Below are 27,443 nucleotides of genomic sequence, written 5' to 3'. Positions count from 1 at the left end.
AAGGTCAACGAGCGGGTACTCCTGCGCCTGCTCACCAACACGATGTTGTGCCCGGCAACTCTGCAACATTTCGATCCTCAATTCGACGGGCGGTGCTCACACTGTGGGGAGGTGTCTGACACTTACCACATGGTGTGGGCCTGCCAGCAGAACCCATCCCTACCCCCTATCCCAAACCCCACCCGAGAGGACTGGGAGGCGACCCTGTCCGGTTGCTGCACCCTCGAGGCCCAAAGGGCCTTAACGCAGCGCGCCCGGGCTGCGGCAAACGCCAATGGGGTACCTGACTAGACATCCCACCTAGTGGTTGTAAGGGCGTGACCCTTCAAGTCACGACCCCCAACACCTCTCCCTATGATTTAATAAATGTTTTCACCACCACCACCCACCTCGTTAGCTAACCTCTATTCAGGTGAGAGAGAGAACGGCATGTAAAAGCGCAAGAAAAAAGGGGAAGATGGGTTGACCAGCAATGACGTCAGGTAAGAAGGTGCTGCAGCAAAGGTACTGTCTCTCAGGTAAGCTTAACTCCTACATAACAGAAGCAGTCCTTTGTATCACTGGCACGCCATGAATACAAAAATCAACAGGGACGCTCAATCCATTATGTGTTGGCAATCAGATGGTATTAGCAGCTCTCAGTGCATTTACCGAAAGTGGCGTCATTTTCGTTCTGCTGACGTCTTCACGTGAAGTGCCATCGATTATTCTTTGTCCTCCTCTGCAGCACTTTTCTTTTTTTATGATGACATGTCTTCATTGCAGGCAGTGGGAATGCTGCAGTGTGCTGGCGCCTCTTCAGTCCAGACAAAAGGCGAATTTTGTGACCGATGATGCATTTTGATACCATGGGCTTAATCAATAATATATGAATTCGGGCAAGATTTCTGTCAACTGTCTTAAATGTAGCTTCTCTGGCACAAACTGCAGTTCAGTCAAGACAAGATGCAAGACAGAGAGCAGACTTATCGCGTGGTATTATCTTTATATGTTGATATCGTGATCAGCTCGTAGGCCTCTTAGCCGCCGCCCCTTTGCTTGGTCTGCTTCACACACTAACCAGCTTTAGTAAACTCTAGACCCCTTCAAATAGAGCGGGTGATGCCGCAATTCGCAACGACAGTAAGCGACAATTCCTTACATTGGCGACGTAGGGCATGAACATGATGGAAGACTCCACGGGGTCAGTTTTCGGCTGGCGGATGGTCACCACGCAGTCGTCAAGAAAGCGGCACTTTTCGTCCATCGTGCACCTTTCTCCTTCTGCCGTTCTCGGGATGAAGACGATTCTGCCCGAGCAGGCATTCAGCCGTACCTGACAAAACAATTCGCGTGCACACTTACTAAGTAATGAGCGCATCGGGTAATTGAACAATGCAATGCATATAAAAAAATCCTAATTTTTCTCCTTGTTTTTTATCCATCACTATATAATGAAAAGCTCAGCAGTTATTCATTCGGCTAGAAGGGATGCCTGTACAGGAGAAATAGCTAAACGGAGGTGATTGTATGGTGTGTTTATCTGTCTTAAATGCTGTTCAGCCCTAACAGGTGATACGTTTTCTTTACAGGTCAAGCCATTTATCTTTTACTGGGGCTGGATCACCTCCAGAAACTACTGATGTCGTCCTTCACTGTGACAAATAATCCGCGAACTGTTGTTCTGGTTGTTCTCAAGGACCCCATAGTAAGTGGAAAACCAACGGAAAGGACGCGTTCACAAGGAGGAGAAGTACACAGGACAACGCTGGAAGACTTGTCCTGTGTACTTCTCCTTGTGAACGCATCCTTTCCGCTGGTTTTCCACTTACTATGATCAAAATGGCCCAACAAGCTACGCTCCCTCAATCAAGGTCCCCACTTTGCAATAACCAGCAGCTCTACCATCATCATTATCATCAAAAGCAGCCTGACTACGCCCATTGCTGCTGCTAGTGATAAAACTAGGAAGGATTAGGAATTATATTTTTCCTATCTAAAGGATATAGTTTTTCCTATCTAAAGAATATAGTTGTATTCCAGAGAAAATATTTGAACGCCCTTTCTCAAGGCACTATGCGCTGCTTCATGTCGAAAGGCTTTTCCCCAGGGCCCACCATTTCATAAAAAGTAGCAGGAAACTGGCCAAATGCACTTTTCGTTCACCGTTGCTGCCAAAAAGATATTAGAAGTATTCAAACTAATTCAGGTGCGCTGTTGACGCACAAATACTCGCTCCTTGCGTGGCAGCCTCGAGCAATGGCGCGCCGGAGCGCTCGGAGATCTCATTGGGCTCATCGACCGCCTCATAAAGGACTAGTGTTTCTATATATGCTATAGAAACACTACCCAGCTCTATTGCCCTCTTTAAAGAACATGTTCTTGTCCATCTTTGCGGTTTACTTATGACGTTTGCATTTGTCCCTGGCTCGCGATCCAAAACATGGCACGATTGTTTGACTGCCGAAGAGAACGGCATGACCATACCCACAACTATCGCATAAAGTATGCAACTTCAAGACGCATTATGACCTGTTACATGCAACTGATGTTGGCAATCTACCCTTTGCCAGAAAAAGTTTAGGTGGAGTCAACTTCATCATAGTTGTATTAAGCGCGACAATCTTTAACGAAAGTATGTCTCGTTGGGTTTGTAACATTCAAGTAGACTCTGGCGCCAGTCAAGCACAGAAAACTAGATGCAACCTTTAGGGGTTAGCTCGGTCCTTCACAAAAGAGAACATGAACGTATGTTCGAGATCTCCGGCCTCCACTTATATAAGCAGGCTACGTCAAGCAACGGAGAAAAATCAAGACCTGCTGCCTTGTAAGTGCAGCTAATTTTAGCCCCCTTTCAAGAGTTCAATGAACGACGGAACGTTGGCACCTCAATTTCAAAACAGTTCACGACTGTCTCCCTCTATGTATAGTTGTCTTTCTACCAACTCTCAGTGTTCATTTGTAATCAGCTTTTTTTTTTACAACGGTCAACCGGTAACCGCGAACCCCGCCTATCGTTATTTGCCCCATGCAATATTTCCCTTTTACGGCGAAAGAAAGCCTTTAGTGCCTCATCGTTGTTGACAGAAGGTTGTCTGCAGAGGTGTCACGATTTTCTGTTGGCCGAAATGGTTATGACGTCAAAGTGCGCGGATTCGAAGTAATAACGTCACCCACGGATGCCTAGCGCTCCCTATCAGCGCCGAGAACAACTAATACAAAATAGTTGTTTGTTCCTACAGATGGCCCGAGGCTTCCGTCAAACAGTGCGCCAGGAAGCGCTTTCTCGCCTTGGAGCACTTTTAGAGAGCCGAAGTGCCCCTTGAATTTTTTGGCTCACCTTCCCTTCGTGGCAGTAAGTGGCGGGGTGCCTGCTGTCGTTGGGGCTTCCGTACTCGTCGAACACGCCGTACCTGAAGTGGGCCCACTCGCGCACGAACACGTACGCTGCGAATGTGTGTCTTTCTTAACCGTACTTTTAAGCATAAAAGCTGTTAGAACCTTGGCGCCTGAGCGGAGGACAAAACAGAGCCGAACCTAAACTAACACTAGTGAAACTTTGAGTTCACTCTCACCCCCTGGTGCCTACGTGCTGCTCTGCCTCAGGAGCTGCTCACGTGTCAACATATCGTCGTCATTGTCTCAAGGTGGTGAAAGCCGGCGGCGGCGCGATGGAAGTTCTGCCGTGCAGCCCGAGAGGTGCATGCTCAGTTCTGATGGCACTTGATGAACGAGGCAAGCGCCGCGAGAGAGCCGACATCACTGCGCACGCCCGCGAGAGTTGCCGTCATTACGTAATGTGAGTGCTGCCTACACAGGTGTCCGTGGCGCTGTCCATTAGCACGTCCAGCTATCAGCTCTTGTTACGCAGGTCGCCATATAAACACGAATTTTTAACAAATTTTCGCACCACCGCTAATTTTCACTTCATGAAAAAAATTCTCTCTTCGTTGCCGGATTCTGCGACGGAACACCGAAGAAATCTTATTGTTGCAAGTCTGTGATGCACACACTGACAGCACACATGCTCAAGCATTAGTCCAAAATATTTTACCTTGGGTCACTGCGCGCACTGCAGGACCGCTGTGGTGTACATCTACTTTCCGATGTGCCTCAGTTTGAGTGACGCGTCGCAATCTCATCCTCTCGGCCGCTTCACTCTTCCTTTCCACACTTTGAGCCGCCACGGTGGCTCACTGGTTGTGAAGCTAGGCCGCTGAGCCGAAAGAGGTGGGGTCGATCGCGGCCGAGGTGGTCGAATTTCGATGGAGGAGAAATTCTATAGGCCCGTGCATTGTGAGTGCAGGTTGAAAAACTCCCGGTGGTGCAAAGTTTCGAGCCTTCCACTACGGCGTCCTTTATAGCCTGAGTTCCTTTGGGACGCTAAACCCCTATAAACCGTGCACCATACACCTTTCGTCACTTTCAGCGCAGCACAGCGCAGCACAGACTGATAATTTCGGCCCATTTGCGAGCGAATTGCTCCTAACCGTGTAACACTCCTTTGTGAGGCATGACGGCTGCACACCGACAGTGGCTTCCTACCCTGTCCTGACTGCACACATATACGAGTGTGGTACGAGGAATGCACCGGCGATCCGCCACCTGTCAGCTGAGGGAATGCAGGGACACTGGGTTAGATAGGGCTCTGGGGGATAGTGTTCTGCGCACGAGCAGTGGTGCTCCACTTTCTCTATCCCATTTAGCGAGGGGTTCCCCTATTCTAAAGTGACCTGGTGTAGCCATCCTATCCATCTTTACTAAATGCCTCCTCGACACATCCACAGCAGCTTAAGGTGCTCTTACTTTTTCGTTTTCCTCTTCAGACTCTATCCCCCTTCTCCCTACCACCGTAGCAGCATCGTTTTCACCGTTCCTTCTTCCCACTTCTCCCTTTCATAAGTGTCATATGGTGCTACGCGGACATACGCGCTTCCGTTCGTCTTCCTCGGCAACAACGGCTATTGCCGTAAAAGAACTAAAAGCGCAAGTATTGTTTAGAGAACTCGTTCATATACCTGGGTTAACAGATAGAGCCGTAGTGTTGTTAACTGCGGCCAGGAATCCGGGAGTGAGCTGGATGAAGTCTCCCGGGTGGCCGCACGGCTTCACTTGGTGTGTGAATGGCTTGTCGTCGTTGTGCTCCGTGGGCATGTCGACGCGCACATCGCTCCTGTTGAAGGCGCTCGAGGAAAGTGCCCGAGTGCCACTTCTCTTTTGCCACGTGTTGGGAATCTCGATGGTGATGTGTTTGAAGTAGACACGCCCACTGGTGGCCTTGTGGAGGAACTCTGTTGAGGACCGGAACAGCCCCTGTGCATTTTCATCATGCTGACAATCAGTACTCATCGCGTCGCAATGTATTCAAACTGAAACTGTCCGTGGTTGCTAAGCAGTCACGCCCCTGAAGTCTTTCCCTTTATAGTGGCGCAGAATGGACCTTGACGCTACATATTTCTTCAGTTTCCTTTGCTCTTTGTTTTGATCACTCTGCCGCTTTTGTTCCTCAGTTGCCTGGCTTGTAACATATATTACCTCGACAAGTATTGTTAAGTGGCCTGACAACCCGCTGGGCAGGTTGCCTTCGGAAGGATAAAAACAGATGGGCTGAGCACAGGTGGACAGGGTCGCCCCATCTGCTCTCGTGATATAGATCAACGGACGCCGCCTCTTCTCGTTAGTGGGACCTCTAATAGTATCGCATTAATAATGCGTTTTCAAAAAACGGAAAAGCATCCTGGATTGATGCGAACCCAGCATACCAAAATCAACTGCAACAGCAAGCACATGAATCAACGACACACGCGCTGAAAGGCACTGGCCGCCGCAGCTGTAGCCTGCACAACATGAGGGCTGCCGAGCGCTGTGACCTCAGTAGGACACATCAACCCTCCTTCTTCGCTAAATACAGGGCAGTCACGCAACGCAGATGTTCCACCGCGAAGAAAGGCTGCTTGCTATAGTGGTTGATAAGGCAGATGCCAAAGTGGTATATCCGCACTCCTCATAAATCTGTGGCTGGAGGAGCCATTGTGGGATCAGTTGGAGAGCTGCAAGGACTGGACTGAACGTATCGAGCACTTGAAGGAATTTTGTGCATGTGGCATGTAAAGGCTGGAAAGCAGCACACGCATGGTGTTCACAGAAGTATTCACCTGTGCAATTACTTTCTCGTGTTCAACTTGCACCGGTCCCTGGGCTAGTGTTCGACCAAGAGAAGGCTCAGCACACTGGGCGAGCTGTGACTGTTCCACCACAGAGGGTGTGCACTACTTCGGGAGCGATAGCGAAGTAACTTGGCGGTCCGGACCTCGGACCGGAGTTTGGACTTGTACTCGGTCAGCAATAGGCTCCGTGCTTTGGGTGCGCAATACCTGCTTGGTCACTGCGGGTATGTCGAGCTCCGGCAGAGATGGCCAAGGCCCGTCTCCGTCCATCGTCTTTGCATCGCCAGTCATATGGCTCCCGTTCTTTATAGTGGTAGGCCGAGGGCGACGAGAATTTGCAGAAACTCATGAACCATCCTTCCCAACGGCCCTAGCACTCCTAGGGGACCTTTGACGAGGGTGACAACGTCGTCGCACCTTAGCAGCGGTCCCTTTTTATGTGGTCTTCTCGTCTGATTTGGTCATGTATCTCCCGTTCCTTTTTCAAGCGAGTCGACTATCTTTTGAGGCGACTTCAAGAGCGCCGCGGCAAATGGGAAACATTAGAACTCTTTCCAGGCAAGCATCTCCGCTGTGTGGATGAGAACAGCATGGGCACGTGATGGAGAAATTTCACATACTACGCACGGGTCCAAATGTCATGCATTTCCGGCATTGGAGAGCCTTCCGACCGAAAGGCTTAATCACGGGCCGAAAGTGCCTTGGTTAACGTGACACTTATTCTAATCGGTCTTTAAATACATGCCAAATCTATGCGCCATGAAAAAAAAAAAACGCTCCGAAGTGCCACGTGGGGAAAGGGGGAGGAAAAGCTGCTTACCTTGATGTTGTCAATGATGGACTCGTCCGGAGGAACATTGTCGCTGATTGATACCCACAGTTCCTTGTAGCCTCCATCTGCTTTGTCGATGTCGACTGAAGCCGCTGGGGTTAACAAAAGCAGCAGAACGGCCGTAAGAGCGAACATCCCGCCCATTTTGACGTCGTCCTCAGTGCACCTGGGAAGTATTAAGAAATATTTAAAGGCGGAACAACAACAGCTGTCCAGTTGGAACTGTGTACCAACGTTTCGAGAGTAGACAGAGAGAGGGTGTCCTGAAAATTGGTTTTATTCTAGACAGGTGTGCAAAATGATGTTTTTTTGTGCCCAGTACCAAAACTGTTGCTCTTTATGGAAGCTTTAAAAGTTACTTTCATCTCGTGCTGTTCATCGCTTCCTAGACTGCACTTGCAACAAATCTAGGCGTGAAACTCTTCACTGACGAAAGTGTGAAGGCCCCGAACGGCGTGCGTTCTTGCCACTCTCATAATTCACGCATTTCTTGATGAGTGGGGATTACCGTCGTAGAATTGTTCGTTCTTTAGGAAAGAAGCCCAAGGGTGCAGCCGCAAAATTTACTTACAGGTGACTTACTTAGCAGGTGAGAATTACGACAAGTCCCTTTCGCAATAGAAGTCGTCGGATGAACATACTTTAAATTACGTTCTCCCACCGTCTTCATTCTAATAGCTCAATTCGGTGTAGCTAATTTTTAGAGAGCTTAGAAAAACTTTTTCCCCTAAATTTCAGCCACTAGGCTTAGGTTTCAGTAGACAAAGCAAGCTTGAACTAAGCAAAATGAACAACGGCAGATATCTCGAAGGCGGAGCCAATGCTTGAAGATCTGAATTGAGGAAGCCTTTTTTTTAGCTTTTGTAGTTTTGAAGGTGCAGCTGTGGCTTTGCTCAGTGATCAACGGGCACGCAAGCTGGAAACTGATCGGAAAGTGACCACCGTCGGAACCACAGTGTACTGGCGCCCAAGTACAAACAGTTACTTCAAGCAAGGAAGATGTTAGGTCTAATGCAGAGGAAGACAGGCCTCGGACAAATTGGGGCTGACCTGAATTTAGGCATGTGAGGCGACTGTCACAAGCACAGTCCGACATAAGTGTACCACCGGAATTCGTTCTGAACACCCACGGGATATGATGAGAGTTAAAATCCCCAAGAATTAAAACCTGCGTTCTGCAAGTGCATAAAAACGAGTATAGAGATTGAATGTTATGGACTGCTGTTAGAAAAAGTACTATCGCGATAAGAAAGTTACAGGGCTTTTGTGTGCGGAAAAATTTCATATCCGCGCAGTCATGTAATCCAGTCATCTGATATGTGTCAAGATATAAGGGGACGTGCATGCTCTATCCGCTCGTGACCATACCTTGTGTCTGGGTAGCGAGGTAGAGTACCAATGAACTTTTCTACGAAATGACGTGTCCCATAATATCTCAATCGCGATAGTACATTAGCGAGAGTTAGAGGTCTGTATACAGGAAGGTCCAGATGCAGAGGCTGAATTTCGTACTGTCTCTCTATATTCTGAATTGATACATTTCAATGTGGCAAACTTTTGAGAATACGAATAGTAGCAGACCTCCACCACTTGGCGGTCGATTAAGCACTAGGACTTCACATGAGCAATGGTGGTGTTGGAAACTGGGCGCGCCCACAAGCTGCCCACATCGTTCTCTTGTCGAGGACTTTTGGCCGACGCAACACAAATGCGGCCCTTATGCGAGAAAAACGCCACAAGCCCAATGGGTGCAGCCCATTCATTGCCGCAGGCGTCCAGGCATCGGCTATTGAGGGGCTTAAGCCAGCGACGTGGCTGCATCGTGTTCTGCATGCATTTTTTCAATTCTCAGTTTTCTTTGTTTGTTTATGTAACAAATACTGCAGGCCCGAAGTGGGCCATAGCAGGGGGGGGGGGCGAAAAGAATACAGCATTATGAACATGAATTCATCACGCGAAACCTAAGTAAGCAAAGTACAATGAGACATATTCAACTCTTATAAGAAAACATACATAAATGCAAACACGACAATGACGTAGACGCCAACAGTTTGTCAGTAGAGTTAATGGACATGATGGCATAAGAAGGCGGCTTGTTCTATTCCTCAATAGTGCGTTGGTAAAAGGAATACTTAAAGGCATTAATTTTAGCTTGATGTGGAGTTAGAGAATGTGCACGATGATGTCTTGTGGGACGAGTTTTGAAGGGCGCATGGTTAAGTTCGGAACTCATGGCAGGTTTGTTGTTTTTGAGCAGAAATAGAAATTTTATTCTAGATTTTGCTACGGATTCGCAGTTGCAAGATGACATTTTCTTTTATTCAAATGGAAGGAGAGTCAGATGTGCGATATTTTGAAAAGATGAAGCGCACGGCTTTCCACTGTACAGCCTCCAATGCCCCAATATTCTTCGTGCTATAAGGGTTCCAGACTGTGCAAGCATACTCTAGTTCGGGTCTTATGAGGCTGCAGTATGGTAACTGCTTTATCCGGGAAGGAACATTTATGTATTATGCCCACTAATAAGTAACTGATATAAAAATTTGTAGTATTTTTCTCAGCATCTATAGTCGGTTACTTGAAATTACATGCTTTGGCCTCTCGCACCCTACTAAGCTGTGCAGAATTATCAGACTGTGCACAGGAATGTGCACAGTCACAGGAATGTGCACTGGAATGTGCACAGTGTTACAGACGAGGTAGCAGCATCCCACCGCTGCCACCAGTTTGTTACGGACGAAGTAGCATGGTCGTGTGCCGGAGAGGGAATGAGGGACGTCTGAGACGAGGCTGTTGGAAAAAGACAATGAAAGAGGACTTTATACAGGAATTTACATATTTACAAGTGAGCTGCAGGAGCGCTGCATGACGACAGCTCATCAGAAGACCATGATGACAAAGAGCTCTTCGGCCGTGCCGCTGCCGGCTTTTTAAGAGTTCCCTTCCCTAGGGTCCCTAGATGGGGGCCGGGTTTCACTGGCACCAATCACAGACACACACGCACTCACTCACTCCCGAGAGATCACGCCGTCGTCACGCGCTGGGAGAGGGGAACGATGCCATCCACGTAGCGCAGACGCCGGAATGTCCATGAGCGGCGTTCGCGCGCATTTCGAACGCGCGTTCACACTCGGTGTACGGGAAACGCTCGCTCAACCGGGCAGACGGACGCGGCTTCCGTGGCAATCCAGGCGCTCACCCAACGCGCGTCTCGGGGTTTGTCGGCGTTTCGCTGCTGCCATGTCGTTGTCTTCCCCACGACGAAGGCGAGACGTAACAGTCTGCCCCGCCGGGGGAAAGAGATCCCGATGGACAGGGGACAGCATCCGCTGTCCGGAGGGATGTCGCTTGAGGCTTGTCTCAACCGGAGTCAGTTGTCTCTCGGCGGTTCTGGAGCTCAGCGCACCCCGAAGTCTTCCTTCGCATGTGCAGGTTCCCAAAGGGCACTGCAAAGTGACTCGTGCTCCGCTAGCGTTAGAAACACGCCGAAAACCCAACCGCTCAATCAGCAAGCACGACACAATCCCCACTAAGCGATGCCAGGCTCTTTCCCTCTTACAAAGTCAATTAATCACTGGGAGTAGTTCAGCAGCACTCACAAAACTCCCACAGATCGGCACATTACACCACAAAGCGCATCTCAATTTAAAACAATAAACAAAACCAATTGGTTCAAAATCCTACATCAGGAAGAAAAACACCAGCAAACTGCAACTATGACGCTGACTCTTGCGCTAGGGACCTCAATTTAAGCTATCGGCATTACCTTTGAGACTCCCCTTTTTGTGATGTATTCCGATTAGTAATGACCCCAACATTTCATTCTGCATAGCAGCATACTGCCGTCACCTTGCATATCCCCGCAAAGATTCGCTCAAGATCGGAGCCCAAGTCACCTTAATTTCCCAAATTCCAAAAAAAATCAAGCGACTCCAGGCGCTTATGCTAGTGGCCTAAATGGCCCGTCTGGCTAGCACTTCGCGTTTTAACCGACGCTGCTACACATGGGCACCACTAGTGCATTTTTCGAAACATCTTTGTCAAAAGAAACGCTTCCAATGCAAACAACGCGTCGGAAACCTATTCCTGCTCAAAACTTTGTTTTTTCTGCAAAACTTTTTGTCTGCAGGAATGGTTTAAAAAAGAAAAAGCAAACAGCAGAGACATCCTCGGAATCCGCTGCTAACGAGCCGCGCCGCGGCTCAAAGGGGTAGCCTATTCTTCAACCGCGCCCTGCGCGGTCGCACACCAACAGTGGCTTTAGCAACCGAAAATTCACAAAATTCGAAGGGCTTAACTGCGCTTCGACACCTGCGAGCCTCAGACGCCACGCGACATTGATTTGTTCCGCACCCCGGCCGCGCGTCTCCAACACCTGAGCCGCGTCTGAACATTCGAATGCGAGGGGTTGACGGTCGCGCATGAAACAAACGCCTGCGTGTACTCTCTCGATTCAACAGTGTCCTTCGACTGGAACGCGTTCTGCGGCGTTCTTTCATGCTGTAGCTGGGCGTCCTCTCCGACCCGCTGTGAGGTTCCACCGTCCTGCAAGAACTACCGCGGGGTCGCCGCGATGGGTCAGGTGGCTTTCGTTTTTTCTGAACGCGCCCAGTCAGTCTGGCCCCTTTTCGGCGCCTGTCGCGTCTGGAGTACTCGGTTGACTCGCGGTCAATCTCTTTACAACAAAGCGTCGTCTCCAAACTGCGGCTGCTATTGTTCGCCGGCCGCTTCGAAGAAATGTCTCCCATGATTCCCTCATTGGGCCGGCCGGTGAGCTCACTATTCTCTTCCTGAGAGAAAACGCCAGCCTCACTTTTCAAAATAGCCTCGGCCTCAGAGTTCGAGACGGACGCTTCTTTCTTAGCACTGACAGTGCTCGCAAACAAAGCAGGTCGCTCGGCTTTGTTTTCGATGGGAATCCTGCAACTCACAGCTTGCTCTTGATTCCCATTAAACTCGGCCTTCGCAGAACTTTCATCATGACCTTCCTCGAATAATACAAGGACTACTTTTCCCTGGCCACTGAGACCTTCGGCGTCTTTCTCCTGGGTATTATCCTCCCGACCGCAGGAATCCGCCTCCGTCCCGGAAAGTGCATGCTTCTCTGGGCTCAAAACCAACGCATTGCCCCTTTCCTTATTTTTAGCAGTGCCTACATTACCGCACGAGCCCTCACGGCTTGTGGATCTGCACTCTTCCTCGTTGCTAGCCTTAGTGCCTACATTATCCCCCAAGCCCTCACGGCTTGTTGATCTGCACTCTTCGCTAGCTTTTCGACCGAACTCATCGGTCCTCGCTGCCGAAGTGGCCTTTCTTTCCTGGACCAAACCTGTCTTATGCCGCCACTTCTGAACAGCACTCGTGTCATCCGGCGACTGAGCGGAGCTTCAAACTCTGTCCCTGACACTATCGCGGTGTAGCTTACCACCGTCAATGTGGCCTTCCAAATCTGCCTCCGCGGGAATACGAAAGTATCGGAGGAGCGCACTTTTAGTTATTGCATAGTTGTGGGCATCCTCGTCAGACAACCTCGCCCAGACATTACAAGGTTCACATGGGAGAAATCCCATCAACACAGTTGGCCAATAACTGTGGCCAAGCTGTTCCTCCAAGCAAATTCTCTCAAAATTTTCCAGAAAAGTTCCGAAATTTTCGCCTTTTCTCAAAAAACTTAAGCGAGATCGCGTTCTCATACTTCTGATGGCATTAAGTTCACGCGTGAGTTCCCGCATCTCTCTTTCGTATTCCTCTTCCCGCAGCTCTCTTTCGCGTTCCTGTTTCCGCAGCTCTCTTTCGCGTTCCTGGTTTTCTCTACGTTCTAGTTCCTCTTGTTCTATTTTTGCCAATTCTCTCTCCTCAATGGTCTCAAGGCATTCCGCAAGCTCGTCATCTTCAGCCTCTAACGCAAGAATAGCCTTCAGCAGTTTGGTTTTCTGAGTTTGTCTGATACCTCCAGACCCAACTCTTTCGCAAGCTCCAGTAACTTTGGTTTGCGCAGCGTCTTCAAATCCATGGCTGCTCCGAGTGCTGCCTTCTCCACTGCCCACTATTGTCTTGCTGCAACTAACCCAGCAGCAACGACAACCCAATTACCAGCTCTGTTCCTGACACTAACAAAAGCCTGGCAAAACTCAGCAGAAGAAAGTCCCGCACTCACGAAACCTCGCAGCCAAGAATCCAGCGCAGTCGGTCCGCTGCAGGCAACCAGTCATCACAAAGGGCTGTTGCACTGCCCCCGACTCGCCGTTCTGCTGCTCAGCGTCCCGTTGTCCGCACCTCTCCGCTGGCGTCCGATGTTTCGCGTCCCACCGCTGCCAACCAGTTTGTTAGGGACGAGGTAGCAGCATCCCACCGCTGCCACCAGTTTGTTACAGACGAGGTAGCAGCATCCCACCGCTGCCACCAGTTTGTTACGGACGAGGTAGCATGGTCGTGTGCCGGAGAGGGAATGAGGGACGTCTGAGACGAGGCTGCTGGAAAAAGACAATGAAAGAGGACTTTATACAGGAATTTACATATTTACAAGTGAGCTGCAGGAGCGCTGCATGACGACAGCTCATCAGAAGACCATGATGACAAAGAGCTCTTCGGCCGTGCCGCTGCCGGCTTTTTAAGAGTTCCCTTCCCTAGGGTCCCTAGATGGGGGTCGGGTTTCACTGGCACCAATCACAGACACACACGCACTCACTCACTCCCGAGAGATCACGCCGTCGTCACGCGCTGGGAGAGGGGAACGATGCCATCCACGTAGCGCAAGACGCCGGAATGTCCATGAGCGGCGTTCGCGCGCATTTCGAACGCGCGTTCACACTCGGTGTACGGGAAACGCTCGCTCGACCGGGCAGACGGACGCGGCTTCCGTGGCAATCCAGGCGCTCACCCAACGCGCGTCTGGGGGTTTGTCGGCGTTTCGCTGCTGCCATGTCGTTGTCTTCCCCACGACGAAGGCGAGACGTAACAAGAGGAAATACCGGCCGTCAGTGATCCTCATGTACTGAAGGGGGGGGGGGGGGGGGGGGGGGGGGATTTCAGAGCTGCCTATACAGCCTCATGGTAATCTAGTGCTATGAAGCTCCCATCCTCGGGGACGAAAGCAACGGAGATGCTGCTGACTCCACCAGGGAAGAAGCATTCAAGTAGCAACTTATGAGGGGAGACACAAGCCGACCAGGGCGAGCTCCCGTGGCCAGGCGAACTTGTGTACATCCGCCCACGTTCCCGCTTACAGCCACCATGTAAAGCAAGAACGCAGGAAAAAAATCACAAAATCGCAGCAGCACCTGGTACTTAGCCGCATCCCACGGAGCGCCGATATCGCAGAGCAATTTGAGTCACCACGCGTTCGAACCACAGGGAGACTTCTTCTTCTTCTTCTTCTTCACCTCTTTATAATGGCACATACCCACGTGGGGGGATTGGCCAAGGTATAGTGGTATACATAAGGAAATTTTCATAAGATTACGAGAAAATATCGGAGCCAAACGTGAATTTTGGAAAAATGTATTCATGAAAAACGACAGAACAATATTTGAAGTGAAATAACAAAGAACATTTTGGCGAGAATAATAATTAAAAAAAAAGAAAAATCTCCGAGACTTTTAAAGGAGTTAGCAAATCAACCTACCAGTTGCAATTATGTAATCATGGAGATTCCCACAAATTGAACTCAATGCAAAACCTTTGGCGCTCGCTCCGAACGATAACAACACTGGCAGAGATAACGGAAGCCCAAAATTCAAAAAATCTTTTTGGACACGGAGACTGGCAACGGCTCTTCTTCTTCTTCTTCCCCATATGAAAATGGCACATACCTACGAGGGGGGATTGGTCAAGATATGGTGGTGAATGCCAAGGATAAAAAAAGCGGGAAAAAAAAGCTAAGTAAAATAGTAGAATGTTTGAAATGAGCTCACTTCTTCTGCATCTTCCCTCCACCTGGCGGGCACGGGAAACTGGCAGGAGCGCGTTCTATTGCTGATTTGTGCTACCTAAAAGACGACGATGAGAGGGCAGTGTCCTCTGGCAGTGCCCTGCTTGTGGTGGAATGCCGGTATGAAAGAGCTTATCCACCCAGGTCGCCGTCAGCCATGGGTTGATGGCCATCTAACACGGAATCGTCCACACATGCTCTCTGACGAAAATAGTTTTTCCATCCATCCATCCATTATCTACCTAGAAAAGCTGCCCGGAAAAGCCTCTCTCATAACGACTGCCCGCGTAATTGGTTCAATTACAAATTTTTCGTGGCTTCTTTTAAAAATGAACATTGGTAAGGCGAAGGAGGAATTCAATGCGAATCAAACCCAGATAACCGCAAACCTTTGTACCGATTCATGGAACGCAACCATAATTCGCCGTCTTCTCATGTTAGAGTCAGTGGCGTTACCACCCCAGGATGCAAAGAAAAAAATCTCTGCCTCTCCCGTAACCGAAAGTAGAGTAAGCATGAAATGTTTACAGGCATAGCATATTGGTTGTAGATGGTACTAGTCAAAATCTTGAAATGGGTCTAGTGTTCAACACACCACACCACACTCTTCTTTTTGGCTTAGGTGGGCAGCCGCAAACCGTGGCGGCCTTGTCGCTTTAGGGAGCGGCCGCATAATCATGGCGTTGTCGGCAGGGGCGGCAGTCTTCTGCTGTGGCGTATTACTCGCAAAGCGATCGCTTACCGCAAGACGCTTCCTACCTTTCCTTTCATCAGGCTCCACTGCTAGGCTTAAGCAGCTGTGACGGTGGCGGCATTGAAATGCAGGACGATGCAGAAGCGTACGCGGACACGACGAGACGCAGGCCTGACAAGAATGTATATGCAGCGCGTTCGAATACTCCGCGAGCGTGTATACATCTGCCTGCCAAAGGGGGAAACTTCATGAGCTGAAGGCCCAGCGGCCGGTCTTTTACATGCGTGAGTGTGGGACCGCAGCGCCATCCTTGGGGACGGCACTTTTTCAGCCCAAAGCCCTTCTCGCCCTGGAGCTCTCCTCTTGCTCTAAGCGGCCCTTAAGTCTCGTTAAGTCTTGTACGGTGCCCGGATGTTCTCGTTTCAGTGCCCGGATAAGTGGAATTCAGTGCCCGGATGTTGGCTCTTAATGTTGGCTCTCGGTCTCTGCGTGACGTCACCACACTGCCGACAACGGGAGCTAAAATAATTTCATGCTTTAAACAACATGACCAGATACCACAAGGCCTTGCTCTGCGGTTTCACGAGCGGTTGATAGTTCCATTCGTCCTGCACCCTCCGCGCGCACACTTCATTGCGGTTACACCCTGTGAATTATTTTCCATAGCTACCGGCCTCAAACCTGCAGTTCCCGGATGCGATGGGGTCTCTAACGGTATGTTGAAGTCTCTTGTGGAAGTCTTTACCTGTGATGAATTGCTTATTGTTAATGTGTCCCCTGAGACAGCATGGCTCCCTCCTGAATGGAAAATTGCGAAAATAATCTCACTTCTCGAACATTCTATGAAGGCTTTTGTAATCAATAACATTCGTCCCATTTCCCTCTTGTCTAATTTAGTAAACCTTATTGAACGCATTGTTAACAGCCGTCTTACAGATCCTTTATTGCATTTCAAGCTTTCAGTGCTTCTCAGATAGGGTTTCTTCGTTGGTGCTCGACCTGATGCGTGAAATAATTGCTAGAGAAATTGGCCAGGGAAATTGGAGAATTGGCTAGAGAAATAAGGAAGCCTATCACATGCTTAATTCTGGAAACACTTGCGTCAGCCGGCCTTCTGTAGCGGTGTCACAGACTGAACTTGATTTCCTGAAGGGTGCCCATCTAGATTAATAGCGCGATTTAGGACGCGTCCAGTGTTACCTTCCCCTGGCCAAAATGTTTTTTTGTTATTTAGTTTTCTTATTTTTGTGGTTGGACACGTGCACATTAATTCAAGCCTTGTATGCCGGCTTCGTTTATGTTCCTTTTTTCAATGATGTATATCTACAGTTTGCTTCCCGTCATAAATTTCAGTTGAAGGCAGCGCTTTCTTTATCTATTCTCCCCTTTTGTCCGTGTTTCCTGCGCTGTTGTGAATAATGCTCGACCTGGACTGCTCATTAGACTTGGAAAGCAAAATTAGGGTTGCCATGGAGAAGAAAGAGGTCGCGGCTTTAGTCACTTTGGATATCGCTAAAGCATATGACAGCGAAGAGCAATCTACACTATTGAACAAGCTTGACGATATTCGGCCGCCTTTTTACATTCTTGAGTACAGGAATTCCTAGAAAATAGACATTTCTTCGGAGGGTTTTGTTTCTTCCGAAGCCTTTTTGTAGACTAGAACTGTGCCTCAGGAATCTGTTCTGTCACCTTTACTTGTAAACCTACTTATGCGGGACATACCTATTAAGGCGCACACCAAAGTGTATGTGTATGCGCACACCATAGCCTTTATTGCTTTTCCTAGAGATTTTTGACTCACTTCACCAGCTATTGCAGGCCTACCTGGCTAAGTTATATTTATTTCTTAACATAAACAAATCTTTCTTTCTCGTTTTTTCGCCAGCGTCCCGTCTTGATATGTGGCCACTGTATTGTTGTGCCCAAATCCCGCAAGTTGAGTCCTTAAAGTACTTAGGTGTAATATATGGCCCTCATCTAGACTGGCGACCTCATATCAGAAGTATGGTACTCAAAGGTGAGCGAGCTTTCGGTCCCTCCACGCGAATCAGCATTAAGCAATTCGGTATGCGCAGAGACAGACTCTGATTTCTCTATAAGACTTCCGTAAGAGCAGTTTTGGAGTTCGCGATCGGTAGTGTTCTGTTCTCCGGTTGTCCGAGATAGGTTGTCCAGCGTTCTCTTCTGTACTTCTGCTGCTTGTGAACGCGTCCTTTCCGCTGGTTTTCCACTTATCATGCACTAACTGGCCCAAAAAGCTACGGTTCTTCAATATTAAACCTCTAGTTCGTTTGGAGAGGCGTGCTCTACGGCTTTGCCTGTGTTTGCCAAATCAGTGCCAAGCTGTGTCCTCTTTCTGGAAGCTCGCGTACGCGACTTGAACTCTCGCTTCCATCTTGAGCCTACGACTTGAGCATACGCCCGGAGTGGCTCCTCCAATTTTTTTGACTAGCCCAGTTTTCTTTCTAGATAAACATTGGCCACTCTACAAAACTACCTCAATTTGTGTTTACAGAGCATCGGTTGTCTAGAATTGCAGTCTAGCGTAGGTCCGTGCAATGCTTTAGCTATCTGCAGGCTGCAGTAGCTGTTTGCTTTGACCATACGCTACCGCTATATGCGAAGCCCCAATACGCCAATGTGCTAAACGGTCATCTGGAGGAATATCTGTTCCAGTGTCCGAGCCATGCTGTTGCAACAAGGCGAAAAATCAGCAGTGGGTGTTTATCCCCACACATTCGTTTGCTGTTGGTCTATCCGGGTCCCTGATTACACACTAATTTTCGGTGCTGAAGTTGTCGCCATTGGTTTTGCCCTTCAAAAAGTTCCTCGCAATATTTCTCAAGTAATCATTCTACCGGACTGTCTCTCAGTCTTGGCCGCGCTCGCAAATTCGGCAACTAGTTTCTTGTACCGATCCCTAATGTACGCGTACTTTGTGCCACTTCATGTGAAACAAGTGCATTTATCAGTGGATCCCAGGGCACTGTGGCATTACTTCAAATTCGATGCACGATTTCTTAGCGAAATCAGCCATCAACAGGCCTGTTGCCCATGTCGTTCCGAACCTCACCCTGCTGACGGCGCCCGTTATGTACGTTACCAAATACACCAGTACCGGAGCCATGAGCCGATCCTTGGTACAACAGATTTCTAACATTTAAAATTCTCTCAGAATGTATGTTCTTGCGCATCAAGACAATGTGAAGTTTCCATGACGCTGTTCCTCTGTAGGATTCCTCGCCTTAATCTATATTTATGCCGTTCGAGCTCACTGTGCGTCATGCGGGGACGTTGAAACAATGCAATTTCATCAGCAACTGCCGATGGTTCGCACGGCAGGGAATTCAGTTTTTGCAAAATCCTCTCGCTCAATTAACGCTGCCGTTCAGTCTTCGCGTCCTCCTCTCTTTCGGTGCAACCGTCAAAGGGCATGCCCTTAAGCAGGTGTGTCAGCTTCTTCACAAGTATATTACTGAAACTGGGAGATTTTTGGCTTAACTTCTCGATGCCTTCATTTTTCTCTCAAAATTATTTTATTTCTGATTATTGCTTTAAATTTAGTTATTCAACCGTTACCTCTTTGTTCCACGATTTCATTCCGATTTCCTCAAGGTCTCTCAAAATTCGTGATTTTTTTTAACAGATTCATCTAATTATATTAAGAGCCATTTGACATAAACCTGGATGAGTTTTTTTCGGTTTGGATCTGCACCAAACCCTGGCCAATACCCCCCGTGGGTATGGAACATTGTTTTAGGCAACAACAACAATCTCTGACGACTTTGATGAAATCATGAAACGTCTGGATAATGAAGACGAAGAGATCGTGCACCTGCATGTGCCATTCAGCCCGAGGACATCATCATCATCATCATCATCATCATCATCTCGGCGCTTACTTCATCTCCCGAATATCAGCGCCTTCTGCACCCTTGGAGTAGCGAAGGCACAGACTGGAGTTGGCACAGACTGGAGGTCTCTTTCACGCGTTTGCGATGCCGAGTTCCTCTGTTAAATTTCTACCTTCACAGATCTGGTCTGGCGATTTCTCCACTGTGCCGATTTTGTGCCGAGCCTGAGACAGTGGATCACTACCTGCTGTTCTGCCGCCGTTTCTCTTCTTTGAGGAGGCGCCTATTAGAAATTCCGTTTCACCAGCTGGGTCTGCCTGTGACCACTGAGGTTGTTCTTTCCTTTGGCGCTAATTCGCTTGGATGAATCAACAGGAGTGCGCGCTGTGCAGTTCAAAAATTTCTTCTAGAAACACAGCGACTCCCATGCTAATATGAATTTTATTTATTTAATTTTCTATTTGTTTTCATTTTTCTGATTATCAAACAGTTCATTTATTATTATTTTTTATTTCTTTTTTTATTATTTTTTTATTTCTGTCTCTCTTTCAGTCAATAAAAGATTGAACCATTCCATATGATGCATTAAAATTTGCACATAAAGCTGTCGTCCATTCTTCGATCTCCCAGCTAACAGGACCCCTTTCGTTGCGTCGTCCAATCTGTCAGCCTATACCCTATTAATACTCCTTTTCCTCTAAAACTCCTAATCATTCAAACAGTTCACCGCCTGTGTCTTGGCCACTCCCCCGTAGTGGGTATGTGCCATTCCACTTGAGGCCAACCAACCAACCAACCAACCATAAAATACGCGCTGCGAAGAACGACTCTCCCAGCCCCACCCTGATTTGGACGAGCTGGAATTCTGGAGACGAAAAAACGAACACAGAAATTCATGGTGTTTCTTGAAAAACTTACCAGAACAACGAAATCCTTATTTCTGCAAGCTAAATATTGGGTTAGGAGAAAAAAAAATGAACGGTGCTTATTAAGCATTGGTCAAACCCAGTGAGAAGCTGTAGCTTCGCGATGGATTAACCTAGTAAAGTCTTGTTATCCAGTTTGTTTAGCGTCTCGTTGGTGTTTTCCAGGTTAAACCATCGTCAAACTACCGCTTCTCACTTGGTTTTACCAAACCTAAAGCACCGTTAATTTTTTTTACGCTCACCTGAGTGCGTAACGCCACGGCCTAGCACGTAAACACCACATGTGGGCTTCGTGCGAAGGCACGCCGCTGCTGCAGAGGCTGACGTCATGGCCTGGCACGCGAACACCACGTTTGCACTTACTGCCGGGCGCGCCGGTGCTACTTCCTTTATGTACTCGGTTTAGAAGGCCGGAACGGCACGGCCTAGCGCGTCAACACCGCATGTCGACTTATTCTTAGGCGCGCCGGCGCTCTTACCGTCATGTACTCGGTTAAAGATGGCCTGACGTCACTTTCGATCCCGTAAACGTCGCGTTTAGGCTGTTCTGCAAGCCCAAAGGCGATCACGCGACGAAATTTTTGGCTGACCTAAACTTCACCTTTCACGACCTTGGTATCCCCGGCTTAACCTTGACATGACCTTGAAATCACTTTGACCCTTGACCTGTCCAGTTGCTTGACCTTTCGTCTTTCTACTGACCATCCACTGGTTCTCCAAACATATAAACTGAAGGTTTGACCCAGGCTGAGCGTTGAAGTCATCGGCAAAGCTGGGCGATCTCATCCCGAGACTTGTCATGAAGCTACGCTTCAGAAATATCCGGTTTGTTTGGGGCGCTAGTGGCAAGGTGCTTGTTCGCTGAAGGGAAGGTAACACGGGTCAAATCATTCCATATCAATGTGACGCTGTGGACTTGTAATGGTAAGCATGTATCGTTTGTGACGTCTGCACGAAAAGACACAACAGTGTGATGGCTCCGAATACATATCCACTCCCATGCGAAATTCGCAAAACTGTTCGGTTTGAAATAGAAAGCCCGTCAGTACTGGAGCGTTTTCATCTAAATGTTAGATCAGTCAGGAATAAACGCAACTAATTGTTTATCTTGTCAATGCAGCCATGGTTTTCTTTTGATGCACTTATGATTTTGGAAGACTGACTGACAGATGATTTTGGAAGACTATGGATGGCCGTGGTTTTCAACATTTTCTTAAAATCGGACAACCTCTCGTGGAGGTGTGGCATGCATGCATACTGGTGCATGTGTTTCGTGCGAAATTTTTACCACATTGTATTATATGCTGAATGGTGTTCGACTTCTTTCAGTTACACGAGGAAACGCTTTAATGTCTGTTGTTTACAGGCCACCGTCTGGTAATTTGAGCTCATTTTTTGAACCCATGTAATTTTTTAAAGTTCTGCAATGGTGTAATCATTGATGGCGAGTTGAATATAGATATGTGCAAGGATTATCAGTGCAGTTTTTTATCTTATACTCTGATGTTTTTGTGGTACAAATATGATTACCAAAGCAACCCTTGTAACCCCCCCCCCCCCCTTCCTCTCAAAACTGGATTGATCTTACCTCAACTAACATTGACACTTCAAACATTCACAAAGGAGTTGCTTGCTGTGACAACAGTGATCATATTGGTGCTTATTTATTTAGCAAGCAGGATGTTCCAGAGCGTGACCTTCGTGAATGTGTTATATTCTGATATGTAACAGCAGGTTCTCTAGAAAGATTTCTTTCAAATGTTCTAGATGTTTAGTGGGAAGAAATGCTTTGAGAAAGTGGTGTGGAGGGCGCTTATGGGTTATTTCCTGGCATGTTCATTCATATATATAACACGCATTTTACTCCAAAGTAAAGAGCGTATCTGATACCAGAAGAAAGCCATAAATATCGCTTTAATTTTGCATGCGTATTAAAGAAAAGCTCAGATTATTTAAGCTATTTGTTTGCACCAGAGTTGTTCTTGATTTTTAGCGCTCCAAGGGCTATAGGAATAAAATGAATTGCGACATACGAGAGGCGAAGGAGAGATATGAAGCTTACTTCCAAACTACATCGAATCGGCCTGATAAATTCTGGCGTGTGCTTCGATCACTCGACTCTGGTGTCTTGCAGGTGAGAAACCCCAGCAAAATCCCTAACAGTGGCATAGAGTATTCTGGAAATCATTTTACAAAAGAATTTAACGAGTTTATACCTACTCATCGAATTACTAAGGCTATTCATCTCACCATGCCACTGATGTATGCCCTTCGTCCTTGTTTCTATAACCAGTCTCCAGGCATGAAATTTTGGCGATGTTTAGACACCTGAAGAACAGTATCTCGTGGGATACGGATATTATATAGATACGTCCAGTTAAGCACGCCAGCTACATTACTGCCAACCATTAGAGCACATATCTACCTTATGATGTATGGAAGCAGCCACTTTCCCTTTGAAAATGCTTGTTGCTAGAGTAGCAGTCATATATACAAGAAAGGAACACCTCCGTAAGGAAGCACACGAGACGGAGACACACGTGCAATACACTTCGGATGCGCTGCTGGTCGATCGGCATCTTTTCCAAATGTAGGAGGTGAGGAATGCCGTGACCGCCGCTGGAAACGCCAGGGTTTCAACCGTAAACTTCACCTGTTCATCTCTGCGATCTTTTTAAAAGCGGCTGACTAAGCCGCGCAGCTGGCGAAGTCCAACAGGTCAAGCATGTGCAACTGTTTGCGCGGAACGTCGGGGTCGAAGCGCTTGTGGAACCACCTCAGGACATTGCTGGACCCCTCCATCAGTAAGACGCGCTCACAAGCAAACACACATCCTGTTATTCACATCCAGACGCTTGTGGGTACACAAATCTCAGCAACCTAAAACAGCGATGCGTACCGGTCCCGTTTTTCTAGACACTAGTAAGCCGTTCCCGCAGCCCTCAGCTTGGAACACAGAAATAGACGCCTTTATAACGCCTGTGCTAGTCCGACAGGCCCTTTCTCCCATACAGCGAGGCCTGGCGCGGGGGGCCTATCAGATATATTTGAAGATGCTTTGAAACCTGGATTATATGTCCCTCGCAGAGCTGACCGGCATTTTCAATGGACACTGAGCGGCAGTTGTGCTTCCCGCTGCCTGGAAACACGCGCACATCGATTTAATCGCAAAGCTGGGCAAAGCACTGAAACTCGTGAGCCTCACGCTCACCTTGAATACGAGCTGCGCAGGTAAATTCTTTTAAAACGTCGTGCTCCGAGGCCTGCAAACGCCCATGGAATCTGCGGGGTTCTTTTCCACACCCAATATGGCTTTCACTGAACTTTCGTGCAGGACATCTTGCTGCAGTTGAAAGAAACTATTCGCAAACGCGCGAATTCACGGGCAATACCCGATACACATTGGCATTAAATGTGCATAAGGCCTTCGACAACCCCTGGCACGAGCATATCCTCCGCAGAGTGGCCGCCACCAGATACGGCACGCTAATCTGCAAATACATGAACACTTTTAGTACACACCACACGGCACAATTTAGCGTCGCAGCTGTGTCGAACCCAACCTTATCTCCCCAACCAAGGCACTCCACAGGGAGCTGTAATTTATGCTTTGCTTTTTAATGTTGTCATGGTGCCACTCGCGCGGATGCTGGCCGAGATTACTGACCTGCATGAGGAACTCCCTGAGGAAAGACAGCAGGAAGTTAACCGTAAGGGAAGAACCCTACAGCGCTTCGGGAAAAAAAAAGAGCTTATCTGGTTTGGGTCTCACAAAAGCTACACTGCTATGTTTATGGGGCGAAATTTACTTTCGAGACAGATCATTATCCGCTTACATGGCGGCTTCAAATGTCACCCATGAATGGTCGCTTGCTGCGATGGAGTCTAGCCCCCCATCATTACAACTTTTTGGTGCGGTACAAAAAGGGCAATTGCAATGGCCATGCCGACGGACTGAGCAGGTTATTCCCGTAATTGAGGTGTCCGTTCTGTCGAATTTCGGCGCCTTCTCTTGTCTCTTTATTTAGGTGCCAGTTTTTTTTCTCGTTGTTGTTGTCTGCGCAGTGAAGTCATCACTCTTATCTTTGTTTTGCTTCCACATTTTGCTACCCCTCTTCCCGTCGTCAACGGCAAGTCGGGCTTTGGCAACCAATTTAGCCAACAGAGAAGCTTGTCTTAGTAGCCGAGACTATTGCTGTCAGCGATGAAATTCTGTGTTTACGCACCTGCCAACGATGCATTCGTATGGCATACTATCCTGGCGGCTACCCGGTGAATTTCTTGCTCGGCCTGGGGAGTGGCGCTATGTTGGGAGGTTGGTTTCGACTAATGCCTCCATTGTGCGATGATTAGGACCCTGTTGTGTGCTCGCAGAGAAAACCAAGAAAGGCCTGCCAGGCTAGGCTACAACCCAAGGCCATCTCTCTTCGACAAGTGATTTTGACCACTGCGCAATCGATATTCTGCTGGCGCAGAGGAGCTGTTAAGATCGGAGAACGCGGTCCTCGGTAGAATTACTTCCAGCCGTGAGTCATCGCGAACATAAGATACGGCGAGGGCTGTTCACGGCGGCAGCAGCGGCGGAAGCAGCGGCGGCGGCGTCCTGTGGCCGAGTCTGCCCTCGGGTCGCCGGACGACGGAGTGGTGCTGCACAAGATCAAGTTGGTACTGCTAAATCAAAAAACGGCCCTATCCTCGGCAGAGGTCTCTTGCCTCGGACATTTAGGGGGGAGTACGAGGACGTTCGTTCACCTGCACGGAGGGAACGAGCAGAAAGAAGACTTGCCGCAGTGATCAAAGCGACACATCAGTGTTTGATGACTCTGTCTGTTCCCCTTCCCATCTTCCGAGCTGCGAGAGAGCGCAGCACCGCACCTGCCGTGGGTGGTACAACCAGCGTCCACAACTGCCCATCCGATTGGATACCGTTCTTCGAACTTTATTCCCCAGTCTGGAATCTGGAGAATACAAAGCCTATTTAACGGGATGTAGTGTTGTGACCCGAGCACTCCCGTCTCTACTGTAAATATGTAAAATAAATCTTCTCTACAGTTTCCTCCTTAATGGAGCTCCACATCGTTCTTCAAAGCCGGGACCTGTGGTGCTGAATGACACACCCAAATCCAGGGCCCCTCCGTCCTCAACGGATCTTACGGAGGCCAGTAAGGACCGCCTTGCGCATGCCCTCGCTCGCCTACAAAGAAAATATTCTCCACCTCACAGCTCACGAGAAGTTTTAGAGGCCCACCGGTCGAACCGTCACAAGCGTCTGCGTGCCCCACCCGATGACCCCCGACTCCTACGACAGCTCGGATTCCACATCCTGTGGAGACTATGGACGCTGCAACGAGACCCATTCCCACTCTTATAATTGAACAACTGTGACTCCAGCCCCTGCCACGCAACATGAATCCGGATCTGCACCCGAGCAGTAGGCGAGCCCCGCGCAACACCTCACTCGCCATATGGGAATCAGCAGGATGTTATGTACACAGACTGCGGCGTTCCACCCAGAACAGCCCAAAAGCACTCACTAACCAGTGACTTCACATTACAGAAAATGCAACAGGACCCCAATACACCGTACTGTAAAGTGTGTGGCTCCATAACCACCCTTAATCACACATACTGTAACTATCCAAGAGCCAACCCGTCGCGCACACTCTCGTTACATACCCACGTGGGAGGCCTGGGTTGCCCACCTCGGCAAAACGGCCTCTTATTCGGCGCAACCTCCTGCAGCACCTGCTCACCGTCTTGGGGGGAGCAACCTTAACTCCCGCTCCCACAAGAAGGCGGACCCGGACATATGGGTCATATAATTTTTTTTTCTCTCCGTATCGATAGTAGAATTGGAGCCGTCGCTTAGGCTTCTTCACACTGGCGACACATGCTACCGTTTCGGCCCAGCGCACTCGGGACGAGGGTAAATAGAATGCGTCGTCGTAGCCCTACCTGTCGACCAGGCAGCCCTACACACCGACAATCTGCACCGATTTACAAACCGCATGCAAAAACTTTCTCCGTGGCAACATCCAAGCCCGCACGGGTGCTTGACCACTCGATCGCTCCGCAACACTCCATTACTGTCACGTCTGGACCTGGCCACGAGGGGATGTTCGGTAATGCGCGTGTTCACGGGTACGCACGAGAAGTCTCATTCCGAGCGCCGATCGAACCCTCTCCCGAACCCCGTGGCAGAGGCGACTTCTGCGTACCAGAATATTATGCTGTCATCAAGAGATTTAGAATAGGGTTCCTAAGGATTAGGGGTCTCTAGAAATTAGAGGCTCCAACAATACAGACGCGCGTGCGTCATGAGCTTTTAAAGTAGGCATTTTCTCTGTCGCCGTTGTGCTAGGCTTCGCTTAGCTGATAGCTGCCCCATTGCGAGCAAGAAGAGAAATGATCACGAATAAATATAAACAAATGAAGGTGTTTTTGTTCTATATAGGAGGCTACTGGTCTGCAGCTCAAACTTTCGCATAAAATAACCGAAAGAAAGGATGGAAAAGCGGCCGCGTTAGACATTTTTTTCATTGCTTGCCACGTGTCGCGCTATCTAGCGCGTAACACGCAATGGTAAATATCGCAAATGTTAATTTTCAGCTTTTTTGACATCTGGGCAAATCAAAATTACTTCATAAATAAGAAAACGATGGTCTAACCGAATGCTAATCCTTTGTGACCCCTTTCTGCAGCAAATTACTTAACATGCCGCTGTGGCCCAGTGGATAGTGCGCTCGGCTACGGAGTATGATTACACGGGCTCGAGCCCGAGCGCAGCGGCAGCGTTTCAATGAAGGCCAAACGCTAATGGCACTCTTGTACTATGCAGTGGCAGGGCACGTTAAAGATCTGCACGTGGGCATTATCCGTGGGCGTGTCCGAAACCACCGGCAGGGGCCCATACTGACCCCATCTCGCTCTTCCTCGGGGACGCTCTGCTTGCCGCGGACCTGGTGATCAAGCGCAGACTGGTCACCCAGGTGAGGGCCAGAGGGTTCCTGGACATTTGGGAGCCCTCCCATGGTGCAAGAACCATTTTTAATTTTTTT

The 27,443-nt window shown here is 48.6% G+C and overlaps 1 protein-coding gene across 1 annotated transcript in view; it reads right to left on the bottom strand.

Annotated features, from left to right (window-relative positions):
* Positions 1–20,725, bottom strand: part of LOC149335549 (calcium-activated chloride channel regulator 1-like) — a 51,912-nt gene extending 31,187 nt beyond the window's left edge. The window contains exons 1-5 of the mRNA XM_089553966.1: positions 20,628–20,725; positions 6,967–7,144; positions 4,998–5,292; positions 3,320–3,426; positions 1,142–1,315 (exon numbers count right to left, since the gene is read on the bottom strand). Coding sequence (XP_089410092.1) covers positions 1,142–1,315; positions 3,320–3,426; positions 4,998–5,292; positions 6,967–7,144; positions 20,628–20,668 — 795 coding nt within the window. The 5' untranslated portion in view covers positions 20,669–20,725. The remainder of the gene's footprint in view (positions 1–1,141; positions 1,316–3,319; positions 3,427–4,997; positions 5,293–6,966; positions 7,145–20,627) is intronic.
* Positions 20,726–27,443: the final 6,718 nt, after the last annotated feature.

This window comes from Amblyomma mixtum, chromosome 7, assembly GCF_055824585.1.
Source record: "Amblyomma mixtum isolate Tamu chromosome 7, ASM5582458v1, whole genome shotgun sequence".
NCBI lineage: Eukaryota > Metazoa > Arthropoda > Arachnida > Ixodida > Ixodidae > Amblyomma > Amblyomma mixtum.
Note: the sequence above shows the minus strand (reverse complement) of the source record. Positions and strands in the feature narration are given on the sequence as shown.